Consider the following 20,422-nt stretch of genomic DNA (forward strand, 5'->3'; position numbering starts at 1 on the left):
CACAACCTGTGTCTAATCTAATCCCCCAACAATGACCTGTGACAGGAATTACGGGCCCATTCTGCAAATAAAGACACTGAGGCTAAGCAAGTGGATGTGACTTGTTCAAAGTTATACAGCTAGAACTCACACTTGAGACTTTGCAGCTCCAATGCCACGCCACCCTCCTGAGCAGGCCAGACCACATTCCCTACAGCACTGAACTTATACCTGTTGGTCAGTAAAACTGGATGATCTCAACTGAACGAATGAGTCTTGAAGACGTTATGTCTCAGACTGTTCCAGGAAGATTCCCTCTCTTCCTTCTCAGTTCAGGCTCCCGAGGGGAAAAGACACTGGCTAGGTGAGGAGAAGAAGGTCCCGAGAAGACAGAGAGGCTGTGTCAACTTGCTACAAGATCTGGACTCTGTCAGAAAGGCCTCTGAGACCAGAGGAGGAGGCTGGGCCGGCGCTCAGCTGGTCTTCACCACGGGACTCAGAGAGCGCAGTGGCAGGGACAGACTCACCTTCTGGGATGGTATCCTCCTGGTACACAGGCCTCAGCAGCTGCAATGGAAAGATGGAACCATTTTAGCCCCAGGAATGGGGCAGGACAGTCAAACAGGCTATGGACACCAGGCCAAAAAGGCCTGTGGGATAGGGGGCAGAGTGGTTGAGGGTACAAGGAAAACAGAGCAGTCCAGCTAACCAGCTGAGGGAAGAGACTCAGAGAGAACTCAGAATCTCAGGAAGTCCAGCTTGAAGGAGGCTTGAGCTATCATCAAGTCTAACCCCTTGGCCAATTCTCCAACATCTTTTATAGCAGCTGTTTCAAAGTTGGAACACTGGTACCGTGGGACATTAACAAACATGCCATAAAGGGTGCCACTCCCACCTAAGTTTGAGAAATGCTAGATCCTCCTTCACTGTGGATATTCCCTCAGAGCCTTGAGTGGGCTAATGTGCACTGGGAATTTCCCAGAAGAGAAAGAATATGGAATATTTCTCAAACCTATCTTGACCTCAAACACTTTTTCCCCAGAGTATCTCCTGGCAGTAGTATTTTGGGGAGCCCAGACATCATCCCTACATGCAATAATTATCCACTGTCTCTTTCATACCCCCTATGATAGGGAGCTCACTGCCTTCCAAGGCAGCCCATTCCAATGCAGAAAAGTGGGCTGTTTGAAAGGTCTTCCTTTGGCTGAGTTGGAATCTTCTACCCTGTGACATCCCCCAGTGACCCTGGATCTGTGCCCTGAGGCCACATTGGCCCATCTGTTCTCTCTGCCCAGGGCAGCCAGAGCTAATTTGTACCCTCCCTAGGTTTCCTCACCTCCTTGCTTAACACCCTCAGCCCCTTGCAGGCTTCTCTCAACACAATTTTGAATCTTCAGGTCTTCCTGGGCTTGTATAAGGACCCAATACCCCTCCTCTTCCCCAAACCAACTGTCCATACCTGGCTCCCAGGGTTCAGCGGGGCCAGGATGATGTAGTTGGGGTCAGTGGGGGCAGTGGCCCGGGACAGTGCAGGCAGTGTGTGCTGGCCCCCACGCTTGGCCACCTCGGTGTAGCGCTCCCAGCCACCAAGCAGCAGCCCATCTGAGCTATCACACACCAAATGGCAGCTGTGGCGTTGCTCGGGCCGGGCCTGGGCCCCGTGCGTGCAGTTCTTCTCCCGCTTGTTGGGGGGCGACTGGAGGTCATGTGTCGACTTGCAGGAGGCCCGCCGCAGCACCCCGCCATCCGGCCCCGGCTTGACCTGGGGGACCATGCGCCACACGAGCAGGATGATCTCGCTGGGGCAGCTCCTGGAGGTGGGGGGAGGGGTGCACAGAGAAGTTGAGCCTGGGGGAGACCAAAATCAACCAAGGTGGGGGCCTGCAGGGGCAAAGCAGAAGAGTAGGGGCGAAGGAAGCAGAGGCAAGGAGAAACCCCCAGTCAAAGTCAGGGCAGGAAGGGATGTAAGAGGTCATCTGAAGCAGAGACAGACAAAGGATCTCTTTAGTCAACTCAAATCAACAGTGATTGAGAAGGAACCTGAGGCCAAGGCCAGGGCCATGTGCCCGGAGAGCCTGCCATACTCTACTACGACATCTGCCACAGGCAAAATAAGAGCAAGTAGGGGCAAGGAAGTCACTTATGTACAACCCTCATCTAGTCAGTTGAGGCCAACCCAAAACAGGGCCACTAGGACTTTGCTCCCCCAAAAAAACCATTGAGTCGATTCTGACTCATAGTGACCTCCTTTGGGTTTCTGAGGCGGTAAATCTTTATGGAAATAGATTGCCCAATCTTCCTTCCACGGACTGGCTGGTGAGTTTGAACCACCAGCCTTCTGGTTAGCAGTCAAATGCCTTAGGCACTATGCCACCAGAGCTCCTAGGACTTTGCCACTCCCCCCAAAAAAACAAGACTTGTTGCTCTGTAGTCAATTCTGACTCACAGTGACTCCACGTGTCACAAGAGTAGACTGCGCCACAGAGTCTCCTCGGCTGTGATCTTTATGGAAGCCGACCACCAGGTTTCTTTCTTTCTCAGTGAAACCACTAGGTGGGCTCGAACCACCAACCTTTAGGTTAGCGGATGTGGATAAATCACTTGCACCAGCCAGGGACATCCTTCTTGTTGTTGTTGTTGCTGTTATGTGCCATCGAGTCGGAACCGACTCATAGCAACCCCTCCTTGGGTTTCCAAGCCAGTATCACTATGGAAGTAGATTGCCCCATCTTCCTTCCAAGGAGTGGCTAATGGGTTTGAACCGCCAGCCTTCTGGTTAGCAGTCAAGTACCTTAAGCACTACGTTACCAGAGCTCCCCCCAGGGACCTCAGGGCATCAAAATTTAGAGAACACAAATATTTGAAAAAAATAATAACTATTTAATGTTTAAATTGTGCCACATAAACCTTGGCTGCATCTACACATCCTTCTGCCCAGCTCTTCAGGAGCAGGAATAATTAGGCAAAATAGAAAACAACCCCATCGAGCGGAGCCATGTCATGAACGACAGCGACCCCATGGAGCAGAGCCATGTCATGAACTATTTGAGAGCTTCTGCCCCCTGTTTGCTCTGGGAGCCAAAATTGCTCCAAGTCTGAACCTTCCATCTTCAGGCTGGGAAGCTGATTCACTGGGGAGCAGAGTAAATGGTTCACAGCTGGGCAGAGGAGGGAAAGGCAAGGGCAGGGCAGGGTGGTGTGTCCAGGGCTGGAAGGGAGGGTGTGCCATCAGTCTGAGGCCCAAGGCCACCCGCTGCCCCTGTCACCGGATCTCGTGTGCCAGCTCCACACATTTCCAGTGCTCCACGGGCCTCTGGTTCAGCTGCAGCACTGTGTCCAGCTGCTGTAGGCCTGCCCGCTCGGCCGGGCCCCCTGCGGGAATAAAGGAAGGCCACTCAGGGGCTCCGGAAGTCCATGAGCCCCTGAAGGACTGGAGTCCTTTGCCTCCATGGTGACCTCGGGCAAGGACTGCCCCCTCTCATGTCTTCATCTGTGAAGTGACAGGTTGGACTTGGCGGCTCTCTGGGTCCCTGCTCTCCACCTCCTCCCTGCCGCCTCACCCTAGTGCAGGCCACCTGGCTGCCACCTACCCTCCACCCAGAGCCCCTTCTCTCTGTCCCAGGGCCTCCTGTCCCACGGAGACCCCTTGCTTGTTGCCAGGCTCGCACACTTCATTCATTCCTTCAGCATCATTCACTGACCACCCATTTCTTGCCTGGTCCCACACAGGCTCTGCTCTGGGGACACCCAGATCACGAACCCTGGCTTCTGCCCTCCAGTTGCTCACTCTGTGATTAAGAGATATCTTTGATTTGTGAAAAGTATGGGAGAATGGCTATTTCAAGTGCTACTCCAGCTTGGAATAGAATAAAATAGCAACTCCAAACAGAGTTCATAAAATACTCTCATTTTCCCATGTAGTCATTACTGAAAATATAGGTTTAGCTCTTGTACAAAATGACTAGGAGCCAAAATATAAAACCCTGTTTTCATTTTGATTAAAAAAAAAAAAAAAAGTTTTTTTAAAATTTTTTCACCTCGTTTTGATAAAAGTGAAAAAGCAATGATTTTGATTAAAAAAAAAAAAAAAAGAATGAGTGGGTATATTTTCACAAGCCTCTGTTTCATCTGTGGTCATTTAAAAATATTATTCTTTTCACTTTGAAAAATGCTCCAGTTTGGGGATCCCTGTTCAGTTCCAACCTCTGTTTGCCAACCCCAGGTGCATGGTGGGTGACCCAGGTAGGTGCATGGTGGGTGAAGAGAGCTGAGCATCGCCCAAGTCACTCACTTACCAGAATCCACAGCCTGGACTCGGACTGGAGAGTCGCAGCAGATGGTGAAGCCAAAGCCGTCCTTCCCCCTTGGGATGGTGATCTAGGACACAGCCCTGCCCAGTTACTCCCAGAAGCCACGGAGCCACATTGCCTCTGTGCCTCCAAGGTTGGGAGCCCACAGGCCCCCCCCCCAGAGTCACCCTCCTCTCCGAGGGACCAGAGCCAAGAAGTAGCGAGCTGGCCTTTTGCTGTCCCTATCTCAGCCCAGGAATCTTGAGCACTGGGTTGTGGGCCAAGCAGGAAGGCTGAGAGCTCAAGGGGCAAGCCCAGACCAACATGGGGAGGGCCTGGGACAGGACCTTGAGAGGATAAACCTCGCCTTCCTCAGTTCTGGCAAACACAAAGTCTAGCCCGTTGCAAAGGGACTCATTGAACCTGCATGTCTCCAGCTCACCTATGACCCACTGGTGACTCGGTCCCTTCTTCCCTCCCCAGAAGTTCACAGAGCATCAGCCCAGCGCTGACTTTGTACTGAGGGTTGGTGCCCACAGACAAAGCAGATCTGGTCTTTGCACTCTCAGAGCACAGGGGTGGACAACAGAGATGCACACATCCAGTCACAGTCCAAGGGTCAGGGGAGGAGTCCTGGGTTCTCCAAGCAGTCCATCTCCAGGGTCACAGGCATTCAGTGAGGGTTTCAAGGCTCCCACGTAAGAGGGCACAGATAGGCCTCCCTGCTAAACCTGAGCTAGCCACTGACTTCATTGTGCCTGCTCAGGCCTGTGTGCATAGCAGGTCCACAGCCCCTATTTTCAGAAGTCCCATGAAAGGCCCCTGCCATCTGGATGTTCTTTTCAATGCAGCACACATTTATTGAGAACCTAGTGCATGCCAAGCTCTGCTGAAATACAGAGTATGAGGCCTTGATCTCTGACTTCCCAAGAGGCACGGGCATATAAAGACTTCTCCGAAGCAAAGCAAGACACAGCAAGTACTAGAGCAAAGTATGAGGACTGTGTTGAGAATAGACAAAAGTACTTTGACTTTAGGTTCTATAGAAGAATCTTGATCAAAAGGGGGAAAAATGTAGAACAGAGCTTAAAATTCTCATAGACTCCAGAATCTCTGGAGCCATTGAGGCTGGAAGATCCCCAAAACTATTACTCTGAGAAAATCTTTAAACCTTAAACCAAAAATATCCCCTGAAGTCATCTTTAAACCAAACAGTAGTTTAACTTCATTAGAAACAAAGTCTGCTTAGAGAAGCATATTCTTTTTAAAAAATTATCTATGTGAGATTAAATTGAAAGGGCAACTCAAAAGGTTTGCTGAGAAGCTCAGGGGGCAGTGAGTTTGTGCAGATGATAGTGAATCAGTTCAGAAACGGGTATCAGGGAAAGTACTACAACTTGAAGAATGTAACCAATGCCACTGAATTGTACATGTAGAAATTGAATTGATGTATGTATGGGGCAATCTACTTCCATAGTGATACTGCCTCAGAAACCCAAGGAGGGGTCGTGATGAGTTGGGTCCGACTCGATGGCACATAACAACAACAACAACATGTTTTTCTATGTACATCCTCAATAAAAATTAAGTAAAGCTTTTTAAAGTGTTTTGACTTAGGCTCCACCCTTGGTGCACAGTAGGGACTCAGCAAGGCTGTCAGTAAGGACAGCCAGCAAGGTCCCACCAGCAGAGGGAAACTATCAAGGTGCAGTGAGGTCTGCTGGCTCAGGTCAGTTCAGTCTTGCTCCACACTCCGCCCTCTGCACTGCCCCCTATTAGGCTGTAGTTGGGAGCGCAGAAGGCCACTGAAAGCAACTCAGGCCACTTGGAACATTTGAATGAGAGCTGGAGGAGTCAGAAAAGAGGTTCAAGAGGGTTCTAAGAGACCCCCCAGAAGCAGTTTGTTGCTGTTGTTACATGCCATTGAGTCAGATCTGTAGGACTTGGAAAAGGCCTAACGTGGCATAGAGGAGGCCATTCCAAGCAGGTTGAGGAAGAAGCCAGCTCAGCAGTCTTGGAGAAGGTCAAAGGCAGGCCTTGTCGGGAGACTTCTGTCTCCTCCCTAAGGGCTGTCCCTTCAAGCCTGGGTGCCTGGCATTCACCTGCAGGCTATCCCAAAGCTCAGGCATGAGGAAGGGAAAGAGGAGGGGACCCAGAGTGACCATAGCTCTTGGAAGCTGCGGGGCTGGGGGGTGCTTGAGGCTCTGCTTCCCACCAGCCCTGGGCCTGGATTCAAAGCAAGTTTGTAAAACAGGAAATCTGACAGACAAGGGAAAGGGGGAGGGGACAGGAAAATACCCCGTTCCCATAAGAATTCTGGGAAAACATGCAGCTAAGACAGGAAGAGAAAAAAATGGAAAGAAAGAAAAACAAACCTTGGAGTGAGAGTGGAAAGCTGGAGAACAGTGGCCACTCGTTGTCAGGCCCAGCCTGAGGCCAAGGGGAAGATGTCAGGAGCCTGGTCCACTCTGTGGGACCAGCCAGGAATGTTTATGGGACCTTACAACCCACCCCTCAACACAAGCAGAAGCTGGGATTCCAAAGCCCAAAGTCACCAAGGACTTCTAGACTTCTCATCCAGTGTTCTCTCTGCCTCACCACTCTGCCCAACTGCTAGCACTTTCCCAATCCTAACCCACCAAGGGGCCACAGGCCTTCCTGTCTGGGGTGCCAGCTCTGAAAAATGGGTGCTAGCACCACCGTGTTATGCCTTTGGGCACTGGCCCCAGAGTTGCATCTGGAGAGAAAGAGTGTGCTCCAGGAAAACAGCCTTCCCTCCCACACCCTGGCCCCCTCCCTCATCCAGGCAGAACTGTGTACTGGAGCCCCCGCCTCCCTCCTGAGCACCAGCCTGGAAGAGCCAACCCAGCTAGGGGGTGGGAGGAGGGAAGAGGTGTGAAGGAGCGAGCTCATCTCCTGGCTCCACAGGAGGGGGTACAACTCAGTGAAGGAAGCAGAATTACACTCTGCCCATTGTGAGCAATGACCACAGCAAGAGGACATTGTCCGAAGTCCCTGATCGTTATTACTTCTGCCCGCAGAGGAAGGCTGTTGTTGTTGTTGTTTGCCATCGAGTCGGCCCCGACTCATAGCGACCCCTCCTTGGGTTTCCGAGGCAGTATCACTACGGAAGTGGGATTGCCCAACCTTCCTTCCAAGGAATGGCTGTTGCGTTTGAACCACCAGCCTCCTGGTTAGCAGTCAAGTGCCTTAGGCACTATGCTACCAGAGCTCCTCAGAGGAAGGCAGGGCTGGTTTTATATGCCCATTTTACAGAGAAGGAAAACTGAGGTAAGAAAGTGGCAGCCCCCCGTTCAGGAGATGAAGGGAGCAGCCCTGTCCCGAGTCGGGGACCTCACGGCTCCTGACAGAGGCTGCTCTTCCTGAGGGTGGCTCCTGCTCATTCCTGTCCAGGGAAGAACTGTTGCTGCTCCCTAGTGTCACTGTGCCAGCACCTCATTTCTGCTCCCAGCCTAGTCTCTGATCCTCAGTCAGGCCTAGACTTCCATCCCGTTGATTGGGTCTCCATGCCCATCCCAGACACCGTGCCAGGCACTTCCTACACATCAGTTCGTTTGCTCTTGGGGCATTATTACCGGATGTACTATCCCTGTTTTACTGATGAGAAAACTGAGGCTCAGAGAGTAAAGTGACCTGCTCACAAGTCACCATTAAGGAGGGCAGGGCTGGATTCGAACCCAGGTCTGACAGAAAGCTGGTGCCCTCCACACTGCGCTGCTTTCTAACCGAGGGTCCGCTTTGAACTCTAGCTTCCAGATCCCCAGATCCAGCCCACAGTCAGGCCTGGCCCCACTCTGATGCCCAGCTGTGCCCTGGCCCTCTGGCCCAGAGTCCCAAAGTCACCGAGGACTTCTAGACTTCTCGTCCAGTGTTCTCTCTGCCTGACTGCTCATGTCTCAAGGGCTGCTCTGGCCTGGAGGGCAGGGAACACAGAGGGGGGTGTGCAGGGCAGGACCTGAGAGCTGGGAGGGCTAGAGGTAGAACACTGGGCCTCCATATCAGGTGGGTGCCGGGGGCAGGAGGCCCCTCTGGGGACCTCTCTGTGACCTAAGCATTGCACGTCAGAAGGAGTCAGGAACCCAGATTCCCACTGCTTACTGGGATGAGCAACAGGATCGTTCCATATTTAAAAAATCAGAACCATTTCTGAGATCCCTTCCAGCACAGGCGTTCCCCAGACCCCAAATCTGGCTCCCCTTGCCTTCACCCTCTCTGACCCCATTCCTTCTTCACAAGAAAAAAAAGTTTCATCACAGTTTCAGAAGGCATCTGGGGCTGACTCCCCAACCCGCTCTGTCCCACATTCCAAGTCTGGAGGCCAAGAGGCCAAACCCTCTCGGGGAAACTGGGCTCCAAAGCCAAAGGAATCCTGAGCCTCCTCAAGACATCAGGGCTACAGAGGAAAACACTGTATCTCGCCTACAAGCACCCACCAATACATACACAGACACTCACACATCACACACAAACAGAGAGAGAGAGAGAGAGAGAACGCAGACCAGGCTGGCAGGGCCATCCCATCAGAAGTAGGAGACCAAGTTAGCAAATACACCAAACTCCCTCAAGAAACAGGCAGCTGCTCAGCAGCCAAGCCATTTCCAGTGTCAGGCTAGGGCTGTCTTCTTAAACCCACATCCCCTTAAATAAAAATAAAGAGAATATCAACATCAATACCCCACCCAGTTAGGACAACTCACAGAGGAGGGTCTTGTCTCTCCCAGAGAGGGGCAGTGGTAGCAGGGGGAACCCTGGGTCCAACTGCTGCCTCCACTCCCCTCCTAGATCAAAAGGACCCTACAGGGAGCCGAGTGGGGAGGGATCCTGCTCATGGAGCCCCCGCCCATGACCTCCCAAAGGGCCAAGCACCCACCTGGCGGTAGCGGCGCTCTGAGCACACCTTGCAGAGCCCATTGAAGCGGTTCATGGCTGCAGGTCCTGCCTCAGCTATTACCCCATGAAAACCCAGCTCTCCCCCAGCAGCGGGAGCCCGCACTGCGCCCCGTCAGCCTGGCATGACCGCCCTGGGAAGCCCGCCCCGCAGAAGAATGGCAGGAAATCACCTCTCACCTCCCCAAGCCCTGTCTGCACTGTGTGCCTCTGCACGATAAGCCCGAAGGCTTCCTGAAACCTCAGAATGACAAGGAAGAGGGAGAGTTTTATATTAAAATTCCTGTCAACTAGTTAGTATTCCCCAGGCCCCGGCGGGGAGAGGGCGTCTTTGTTCTGGCTGCATTCTCCGCCATGGGCCACTTTGTGATTCCAATGTTCTCACAAACACCCCTTGCTGGATGAGAACCCAGGCAGAAAACACGCCACCTCCCCTTGCCAGTCCCAGGGCGTCTGGTAGCAAATGCAGGGAACTGACCCAGCCTAAAGAATCCACAGATGCCACGGGGCTATACCCACAAACATCTCATCTTAAGGCAAGGAGCACAAAACATTTGCAGACCCAGGACCTGCCTGCCCCAGAAGTGACCCAAAAGTCAGTTTCCTCATCCATATGCTGGGCTGCTTTAAGACGATGCTGGTCTGTAAGCCATAACATCAACTCTAAAAAGGATCTCCAAATCATCAGATGGCCCGGGCTTCTCATTTTACAGATGAAGAAACTGAGGCCCAGAGTGGTTGAGGTCACACGGCAACATAGTGGCATTGCTAGGACCAGAACCTAGTTCTTGTGTCCTGGCTTGCAGCCCCCCGATCTCGTCGGGTACAGCAGGATAGTAGGTCCCTTCCCTCCTGCACCCCCTCAGAGCCCACCCACTCACATCCTTGATGCCAGAGAACATCCCTTGGACCAGCCCTACTTTTGTGTGACCGTGGACAGGTCACCCAGGTTTCTGGACCTCCCTCATTTGCACAAAGAGGGATTTGAAAGGTGACCTCTCCCCTAGCCCCAGCCAGGCCTCTGACAATCACCCCCAAATGGCCAAGCCTCCTGACATCTGAGTGTGCAAAGCTAGGAAATGAAGTGCACCCCAGAACAATGGCCCAGGGTCCCAGGGCCTGTGTGCAGAATCCATCATGAGACAGGATTTTCCTACAAATCCCCACAAATCAGCCCCAGAAACTCCCTGATGCAGACTTTGTCCCCTTGATGCAAGGCCATCAAGAGGGAACCCTGAGACGACATAGCCTGGGCTGGGGCCATCCCATCCTTGCTCTGCTCAGTAAGAACAGAGAGAGAGAGAGAAAGATGTCTTTGCAGCAACACCCCTGAGGCCAGGGGAGCGTTTTCCACCGTCCACTGGGCTAACAAAGCCACAGATAACAGACTTGGCAAGTTACTCTAATACTGCACCGTCTGGTAAGGCAGTCACTTACTCACATGTGCCAAAGTAAATTTCAAGGATTAAAATTCAATTACATTAAAATTCACTTCCTCAGCAACACTAGCCACATTTCAAGTACTCAGTAGCCACAGGGAGCTTGTGGCTACCATATTGGACAACACGGCTCTAGACCGTGAGCTCCATGAAGGCTGGGATCATGGGCTTATTCATCACTGCATCCTAACACCCAGCACAGGACCTGACCCACATAGGTGTCCAGTAAATATTTAATGAGTGAATGAGTGAGTGAATAAATGAATTGAGTAAATGAAAGGGAAAATGTTTTGTGGATTATAATATACCTATCTGTAAGACTGCAAGATAGTGTTATTGAAAATATCAATGCCATATCTGCCCAACTGGGTCACACCCAGGAGGTAGCATGGTGTACGTAGTGCACTTAGGGGTCCAACAGACTCCTCTGGGTCCTGCTTCCCCCACTGCTGACTCTGTGGCCCTGGCGAGTGACCTAACGTCTCTGAATCTAACATGACTCTCATCTACAAACTGAAGAAGCAGTCATCACCTCAGCCAAAAAAAAAAAACCAAACCCACTGCCATTGAGTTGATTCTGACTCATCATGACCTCTACTGGGTTTCCAAGGCTGTAAATCCTTATGGAAGTAGATTGCCTCATCTTCCTCCTGGTGGAAGGTGAACCATCAAGCGGCTGGTGGGTGTGAACCATCAACCCTGGGGTTAGCAGCCAAACGCCTTACCCACTACACCACCAGAGCTCCTTTCAGAGGTGACTGTGAGGATCAAATAAAAAATAATAGCCCTGGCCCAGAGTGGCTATTCAATCAGTCAGTCACCAGGAGTTTGTTTTTCTCTCTCTTAGTTGTTAGAGAAAACTGTGGATCACCTGCCACACCCTGCAAAGGGATGGAATGAATTCCAGAGAAATCGCTCAAATCCCTATGGGAAAGTCCCTAATGGAGTGAAAATCCACTGGTCTCAGGTTCAGAATCACGGCTGCTCCCTGATACCAGGAGGGGTGGTCCGGCCACAGTGCTAGGGGAAGCAGGGAGCCTGACGGGGCCTATGGGCTTCTAGAGGCTGAAGGTCAGGAAGGTCCAGGCTCCTCCACGCCCAGATGAAGCCAGCTCTCTCCCCGCTCCTGCCCTGAGAGTGAATGACCCAAGGAAAACACTCATTCACTATAGCACACATTAGGAAAATCAAGAAAGACTCCCCTCAGAATCCAAGACTTGTTGGGTTTCTAAGTACAGAGTGACCCCAGTCTCAGACGCTAAACGCTGCCCTGCTTAGGGGTCTCCTGGGGCAAGGCACTGACAGGAGGGATGCCCCGGTGCCATCAGCCCCACCCAGGGCTGTCCGCACATACCTGGAGTTTGTCTCCGTTCTCAGCATCCGCACCTTCTGGTATTCTCAGCATCGGGTCTGCAAGGTGACAGAGCAGAGTCAGAAAGCTTCTGCTGGCATGGAAGGACCATTCCACAGGCCACCTGGAGGACAAGGCTGGGAGCACAGAGGTAGCTGCCCAGGCCACTTCTGGCCTTCCGGGTGTGAGGAGGCCCAAGGCTCAGCCCAGGCAGAACTGCATGCAAGAAAAACAAAACTAAAGAGGGTGCAAAATCCGAGTCCCGAGCCTTAGGACTCATGACAGGGTCTAAAATGCCTTGCCCACGAGGTGGGAATGGGCAAGAACTGGATCTCTGATGCAGAGTTTGTCCCCTTGATGCAAGGCCATCAAGAGGGAACCTTGAGACCACACAGCCTGGGTTGGGGCCATTCCAGAAGCTTTCAAGCCCAGCCCTCCCTCAGTGAAGGGTAGGGATTGCCCAATCATGTGGGATCAAGTCCATAGCCCTCTCCTAGGAAAGTCTAAGAGCTCTGGTAGCATAGTGCCTAAGGCATTTGACTGTTAACCAGAAAGCTGGCAGTTCAAACCCACCAGCCACTCCTCGGAAGGAAGACTGGGCCATCTACTTCCATAGAGATACCGCCTCAGAAACCAAAGGAGGGGTTTCTATGAGTCAGAATCGACTTGATGGCAGTGCCGTCCGCACGTTAGGAAAATCTAACCATATAAATAAAGGTGTCACAGGTGAGAGGCTCCCTGCCACCTTCATGCTCTGCAGGCTACTCATGAGAAGTTATTCCTGGACCCTGAAGCTTGATCAAGCCGGGGCTGACAAGAGCCCCAAAACACAGGGATGGATGCCACTTCCCAGGAAGGGGGAGCTCAGGGGGCTTGAGAAGGGAAGCGTGTGTAGGCAGAAGCTGAAGGAGGGGCACATGCACCTCTCAAGGGCCGCAGCCGCCGCCTCGCCACCTTCAAGTGCTTGGTCCTGCCCAGGTCCTCCCCCAGAAGGTAGTACCAGCCGCTGATCTCCTGTCACGAGAGAAGGGTGATGTGCTCAGACAAAGGGGGCAGACAGCACAGGTCAGGCAGCCACCGAACCCCACAAGGGGCAGCAGCTGAAGGTGCCCCCTCGGGAGCAGTATCTCTAGAGACAGACACGTCAAGTCAACCACCTTGCCTGGAAGGCTCCTACACCAGCACCTCCAGGTTGCCCTCCCTGATGCCCCAGGCAAAGCTGGTCCTCCCCTGCACCAAATCCCCACAGCCGCTTATCCTGGGGGGCAACCGTCTATTTGCAGGCCTGCCTCCCCTGCTAGGCTGTGCACAGGCTCCACGGTGTGCCTAGCACTGAGCCTGGGACACTGCAGGAGCCCAATAAATGCTTGCTAGAAGAATAGAAGGGAGACCTGAAAGCAGACACCCTGAAGCTCCTAAGCAGTCCCCATGGGGGAACATTTTCTCCCCAGGGGAGTGAAGCTGAGGCTGCAGCTAAGAGAAGATAATCGGGACCCACACATGGGTAAAAGGGCCCTCCATCACTGCCTCCCAGAGTTCACCACCAGGACACAACGCTGGTCAGTGCAGAGTAGATACAGGATTGGCCACCCAGAGGGAGTGGTCTCAAGACCCCACAGAGCCTCACGCAGGCTGAAGGAAAGCATGGCAGAGGATGGTGCTGCTCCCTCCAGCCCCGAGGCCATGCTTGCTAGCCCCAGAAACACGAGACCTGGTAGATGACATAAGGGACCCCTGGGGCAGGCCATGAGAAGCACCTGGCCCTTCTTCTCCAGGGCAGGCCCAGGCGTGCTCTGAACCCCGAGGGACCTGCCAGTGTCCTTACTGGCAGACACCAGACCCAGAGCCTTCTGGGAGGACTTTGGACCAGCTGACAATTTCTCTCAGACAAAAGCCAACCAAGAAAGGGACCCAAGCCCTCCTCAGTCAGGCAGGTGACCAACACAGAGTGGTTATTCAGGCCACTGGGCACGTGTCTCAGAGGGGCATCATCTCACAGACAGAGACTCTGCCCAAGGGCTTCCAGATAAGCGTCCCTCCTGCCTATCCCAACTGGATGATCTCATCAGCAGCTTTCCTAGGACCCACCTTGTCCGGAGTCAGGAGGGACTTCACCCCAAAGCTCATGCAGCCAATGAGTCTGCTCTGTCTGGGAGAACAAGAGATGCCTGAGTTAACACCTTCTCATTGGGAATATCAGAGGCCGGTCATGGAGTATAACATAGGTTTGCTTGGTGTTCTGCACTTTACAAAGCCCTGGTACTCATATCATCTTATTTGATGAGATCAACCAGAGAGCAGTCAGCATCTGCACTTCTCAGAGGGAAAAACTGAGGCTCAGCGTTGGTTCCTCTCCCATGGGAATACCCAAGTAGCCTATGCCTTTGTGCAACATTCTCTCCACCAATCACAGAAGCTCAGACCACTTCACAGCTTTTATCTGCTCTCTTGCTGGGTAGATCTGAAGAGCTGGTCCCCACAGGGAATTTCAGCTCCCACACCAGGGGTTATGTTCCACTGAGAGGAAAAGTTATGAGACCTCATGACCAGAAACCTTGTGCCAGGTCCAGACAGGACCTGGGCAGTTCTTAGAAGGCTCCAGATCAAGGTCTTAACACACAAAAAAAGTCACCCCAGACCAGTCAGACCTAGCTGTCATCTGGACAGGAAGCTATGAGTCAGGCCTCATGGAAAGGTCCACTGTGGTGAGGGGCTGAGTTCAATGGGGCCTTTTCGTGAGAGTCATTCAAGGCTTCTGAAGAATGTGCATGGCTCCACCACCATGTCAACAACTGGCGACTGATTAATACCTGGCAGCTTTTAATAATGATGGCTTAGATTCATTTTAATAATTAGAAAAAATACTCTTGTTATTGTGAGAGAAAGGGCAGTTTACAAATCTTGTAGTTTAATGAGAAAAACACCCATGAAGTGGTTGTATGTGGTAGGTGGGGTTATGAGAGATTTTTTGTTCGGGTTTTCAGAGTTTCAAATTTTCCACAGGGAACAAGCATTTCTTTTGTCTTCGGGGGTGGGGGGAAGGAAAAAATTATTTTTAAGCACTTCTGTTCTATCACAAAGGAGCTCTGGTGTAGTGGGTAAGGCACTTGGCTGCCAACCAGAAGGTCAGTGTTTCAAACCCACCAGCTGCCCTGCAGGAGGAACATGAGACAATCTACTTCCATAAAGGTTTATAGCCAGCCTTGGAAACCCAGTGGAGGTCGCTATGAGTCGGAAATGATTTGGGTGGTTCTGTTCTACCATATCTCCCTCCATCCTAACACAGGAGTTGTTAGTTTATTGGTCGTTTTTTTTTCCCCCTGTTCTCCTTCCTGTCATCTCATCCCCAATTCAGACACCTTCGTAGATTGGTTTAATATCTATTAATCAGGAAGTAGCATCGATACCAGAATGGCACACACCTGGCAGCTGACTTCAACATCTGGAGCATCCACATGGAGGAGGGATCTGGCATGCTCTGTGGAAGGCACAGTATCAAAGCCAAAGATGGGTAGGCCGCCTGGATGACCAGGGAACTCCCTGGACCTGTGCCTCCCAGGAATCTGGCCTAAAGAGACCCAAGCTGGGGCAGTGGTTCTAACCAGAGTGCACAGCAGAACCCCATGGAAAGGCTGGCCAAAAGCTGTGCTCCAGGGCTTGCTCCTGGGGATCCACATCCAGTAGGTCCAAGATGGAGTCTGGGCATGAAAATCTAAAGAGCATTCTCCAGGCAACCCTGCGATCCCCTCACAGCCACCCCAGTGGCTTCTAGACCAATGGTCTAGAAGATTGCCATAAATATACATTGTTTGGATTCTTTGGAAAGGGGAGAGCTTACCACCTGAACTAGCTTCTCACAGACAGCCAAGCCAACCGAGGCATGGGGATGCAGAACACTGGGGGCCGGTCCTCAGAAAGGACCTACCACCTCACAAATCCACATCCTGAACCCCGGCCATCTCTCACCATCTGCACCTGCTCCAACACTCACCCCTACTCTCCCTTCCTCTGCATGTCCTCTAGTCTTGGCTCCATTTGCTCTCTCTCCTCTCCCCTTCCCATCATACAAGGCCATGGTAATAATCTATCTGAAGAAGACAATGTGGTCGTCCCAGGAAAACTACCCATCCATATCCACCTCCCCCGCCCATCACCAGAAACAAACACCCTCCCTCTTGGGAAGCAGCCAAGTCAGCACTAAAATGGGACAGCTGCAGTGACCATCACAGGCAGCAGACCCTGACCTGAGCTGCCATTCCAGGAAAGCCTTGTCAAGACTTGGCCCAACTCCTTGTCACCAATTTCATTTTGTTTGTCATCACATTCAAGAGAATGATGTCTAGGTATCCACACTTGCTTGCTGTACACTTTTCTTTCATACAGGGCACGGCTATAGTTTTCTAACTCACCAGGCAGGATGTTTACCTATAATAATATTGCCTCCCCCTGCTCTTCAGTAAGTAGAGTTTTCATTCCCTGGTGCTTAGAGAACGCTAAATAGTTAACAGCCTCCTTAAGCTTTGCTTCCTGCTAAGGGCCCTCCAATGATTTCATGATAATTCAGGCAGAGTAAATTGTCGCAATTAATGTCCATAAGCAGGAACTCTAAGTGTTCTTCAGTGAGCTACTTCTTAAGTCAGCTTTTGGAAAATCTTTGGAGAAAGACTTCTTTTACACGCAACCTGAGTTCATGGCAATATACCATTGGGTCTGTTTTCAAATGTGGAAACTAGCAGTAAGCCTAAAACTGCCTGAAATTTTGCTAGATCCAAACACTCAGGGACTAAGCCCAGTTACTTCTGAATGTCAAGCTGACTGCAGGGCACGGTGCACTCAGTGAAGGCTTGGTGAACGGATGAATCCTTCAGGCCTATGGTTGGCAGCCACTGGGCAAGAAGCTGCTGCTGCCTTGTTAAAGAAACAAGACAAACATGTGGAGATTTCAATAGAGGTTCAAGACAGCAATACAGGCAATGTCACAAGACAGGGTGAGACTGACAGATGAACAGTGCAGGCAGCAAATGCTGGAAGCTTGAAGAGGCAAGAGGTAGTTTAGGGCTGAGATGCTCAAAGAAGGCCTACTGATTTGAGCCAGAGACGATGCAAGAAAGAGCAGTTAAGGCAGAGTGGCCAGTGTGAGCGATCAGAGGGAAGACTTCATGGAGCACACATGGTTCATACGACCTGTGAGCATAGGGTGGGAGACATACTGCAAGATGGAAATGCATTACTTTCATGGAAGGCACTTTAATGCTCTCCTTAGGCAGTCTTAAGAAGCCCTGGTGGTACAGTTAAAGTGTTTGGCTGCTAACCAAAAGGTCAGTGGTTTGAATCCACCAGCCTCTCCATGGGAGAGAGACATGGGAGTCTGCTTCCAGAAAGATTACCAAATCAAAAACCAAACCCACTGCCATAAGTCAAATCCAACTCCTAGTGACTCTATAGGATAGAGTAAAACTGCCCCATAGGGCTTCCAAGGCTGTAAATCTTTACAGAAGCAGACTGCCTCATCTTTCTCCTGCAGAGTGGCTGGTGGGGGTCAAACCAGTGACCTTTTGGTCAGTAACTGAGTGCTTTAACCACTCGGCCACCAGAGCTCCTTTCCATAAAGATTACAGCCTTGAAAATCCTACATGGCAGTTCTACTTTGTTCCATAGGGTCACTATGAGTTAGAATCCACTTGACAACATCAGATTTTAGGGGTCCTTAAACTATTTCTGTTACAGGGTTATGCCATTTGAACTGAATTTACTTTTAATTCGATGGTCTAAATTAAGCACGCATTTTCCATTCATTATTTTCCTTAGGCTTGGTACCCACCTCTGGTCACAGGATTTCCAGCATTAGGCCACTGTACTTGGTAGTGAGGTCATGCTTATGAAATAGATTAAATGACAAAGTAGTTACATTGACCAGAACATTGGTGGTCCTTCCATAAATTTCATTACTACTAGCTGAAAGAGTATAGATTCTTTAATTATATACATTTTTTTTTTAACTTGGTATATAACATTGTGATTCTCTTCAAAATTGTTCTCTGGTATCAGTTCTGAAAACACTATGATTAACAGTTTCAGATTGGCTTTTCCCATTTCATCAAACAGGCCTTTTAAATAGCTCAGTTCCTTTTCAGTGAGAGTGGTATATCATTCAATATGGATTTCATTTTACTTGGATCCACAATCAACACCCATGGAAGCAGCAGTCAAGAAATCAAATGATGATCAAGACAAAGGAAGTCACTGGGAGGAGTCTAAAAGATAAAGGCAACAAAGGTACATACTGTGACATACCCAATCCTGCAATAACAGTCATAACAATAATCTACAAGTGGGCACATAAACAGACATGCACGCTGAACACGGGTGGGAAAGGAAACAGGACTATACCCATGGACAGTTCTATACATGCACTTATGTGGGCCGCAAATAAATCCATAAATATGGTAGAACGTACAGGGGGCAAAGTTAGGAAAACTTCCTAGCTATAAACAAATACCCTGAGGGAATGAGTCGCTGGGCCTGGGGGCTCAGGACCATAGTTTCAGGGGACACCAAAGCAAACTGGCATAACATAGTCCACAAAGACAATGTTCTGCATCTTATTCAGGTGAGGCTGGAGTCCCAATAGCTTGCCAGCAGGCCATCTAAGGCACAACTATTGATCTCTCCCTGTCCAGAGCAAAGAAGAGTGAAGAAAATCAAAGATGCAAGAAAACAATTAGTCCAAAGGACTAGTGAACTGTGTGAACCCCAACCTCCATGACCCTGAGACCAGAAGAACTAGATAGTGCCCAGATACCACTACTGACCACTCTGAAAGGATCATAATAGGCAGTCCTGGAAAGAGTGGCAGAAAAGATGTGGAACAAAACTCAAAACCATAATAAAAGTGTGGGGGGGGAGCACTGCAAAAATAAAATAAAAGAACAGGCTTACTGCTCTGATAGAGATTGGTGGAACCCCTAAGGCTATGGACCTTAGACGCCCTTGAGGGCTGGAACTGAGCTCACCCCCAAGGCTCAACTTTCAGCCAAATGACAGATGGGTTTATAATGTGATCAATAACACCAGGGAGGTCCATGCTCCTTAGAACAACCAACTCTATGAGATCAAAAGGGCAGCATCTGCCCAGGCATAAGGCTCAGAAGGCAGGAAGATAGAGCAAGGAGGAGGAATAGAAACGGTAAGCACAGGGAGGAAGAGGGAGGAGTGCTGTTACATGTGTTGGATTGCAATCAATGTCAGGAAACAAAATGTGAATGATCTGTTGAATGGAAAACCAATTTACTCTACAAACTTTCACCCAAATCACAATAAAAGTTAAAAAAAATTAAAATTAAATTAAAAATGGAAGTATAGCAAAAATAGAAATCAAATGATGTATCACACTGGGCGTATCTGCTACAAAAGACTTGTTTAAAGTGTTGAAAAGCAAAGACATCACTTCGGGGACTAAGGTGTGCCTGATCCAAGCCATGGTATTTTCAATCACCTCATATGCACGCAAAAGCTGGGCAATGAAGAAGGAAGACCAAAGAAGACGCGTTTGAATCATGGTGTTAACAAAGCATATCGAATATGCCATGGACTGCTAGAAGAACAAACGAATCTGTCTTGGAAGAAATATAGCCAGAATGATCCTTAGAAGGGAGGATGGGAAGATGGAGGAATAGGCAGACAAGCCACACAGACCCTCTTCAACAAAGAAAAGAAAAACCAATTGGCAGAGATACAGAAGATAATCCAGGAGCCCTGAGCTTTGAAAGGAACTATATAGAAGTGAATTAGGCACCAACTAGTGGACAAACCAGAACGAAAACAGTGAGTACAGAGAAGGTCGGAGCTGGGGACTGTCAGCTACTCTGATGAGACCAACAGCCTGAATATTTCCAAGAGGTAATGGGACCTGAGAATTGATGTAAAGATCAGCCCTGGTCACCAAGGGCTGCAGGGATGACTGTGCTGGTGGCCTATGACTAGCAAGGGAAACAGCAAGGAGGGAGACAACCTGAGCTGTTGACTTTCTGCTGTCTGGAGGGTGCAGCCCTTTTGAGTGTTTACATGCAGCAGCCATTTTGGATATTTAAAGTGACCGAGGGAGCAACCATTTTGGTTGTTTATAAATGGTGGCCATTTTGGATATGTAAAGTGACTGAGGGTGCAGCCATTTTGAACTTTTACAAGTGGCAACCATTTTGGATTTTAAAGTGGCAGCATTCTCATTCAGATTCCAGGGACCTAAGAATAGGCTCTGTTTGCCAAGGTCAGCAGGGACATACAAGAGACTGACAACAGGAAAGGAGACACGTGATGAGTGTATAAATGCTGTCAACTAGTGAATAGAGGAGCACAGCACAGTACCCTGCTTGCATAGATAACATACAAACAAAACAAAGAAAACGAAAATTGTGGGCAAGTCACTCCAACATACAATCACCAATTAAATATAAACA

General features: G+C 50.3%; 1 protein-coding gene across 1 annotated transcript in view; it reads right to left on the bottom strand.

Annotated features, from left to right (window-relative positions):
• The window catches only part of RGS3 (regulator of G protein signaling 3), a 143,896-nt gene that overhangs the window by 91,191 nt on the left and 32,283 nt on the right, over positions 1 to 20,422 (bottom strand). Inside the window, exons 6-12 of the mRNA XM_042780397.1 lie at positions 14,055 to 14,115; positions 12,890 to 12,980; positions 11,970 to 12,025; positions 4,275 to 4,356; positions 3,246 to 3,351; positions 1,439 to 1,790; positions 507 to 546 (exon numbers count right to left, since the gene is read on the bottom strand). Of these exons, the coding sequence (XP_042636331.1) occupies positions 507 to 546; positions 1,439 to 1,790; positions 3,246 to 3,351; positions 4,275 to 4,356; positions 11,970 to 12,025; positions 12,890 to 12,980; positions 14,055 to 14,115 (788 nt within the window). The remainder of the gene's footprint in view (positions 1 to 506; positions 547 to 1,438; positions 1,791 to 3,245; positions 3,352 to 4,274; positions 4,357 to 11,969; positions 12,026 to 12,889; positions 12,981 to 14,054; positions 14,116 to 20,422) is intronic.

The sequence above is a fragment of the Orycteropus afer genome, unplaced genomic scaffold (assembly GCF_000298275.1).
Source record: "Orycteropus afer afer isolate SDZICR_OR568_19922 unplaced genomic scaffold, OryAfe1.0 scaffold00037, whole genome shotgun sequence".
Lineage (NCBI taxonomy): Eukaryota > Metazoa > Chordata > Mammalia > Tubulidentata > Orycteropodidae > Orycteropus > Orycteropus afer.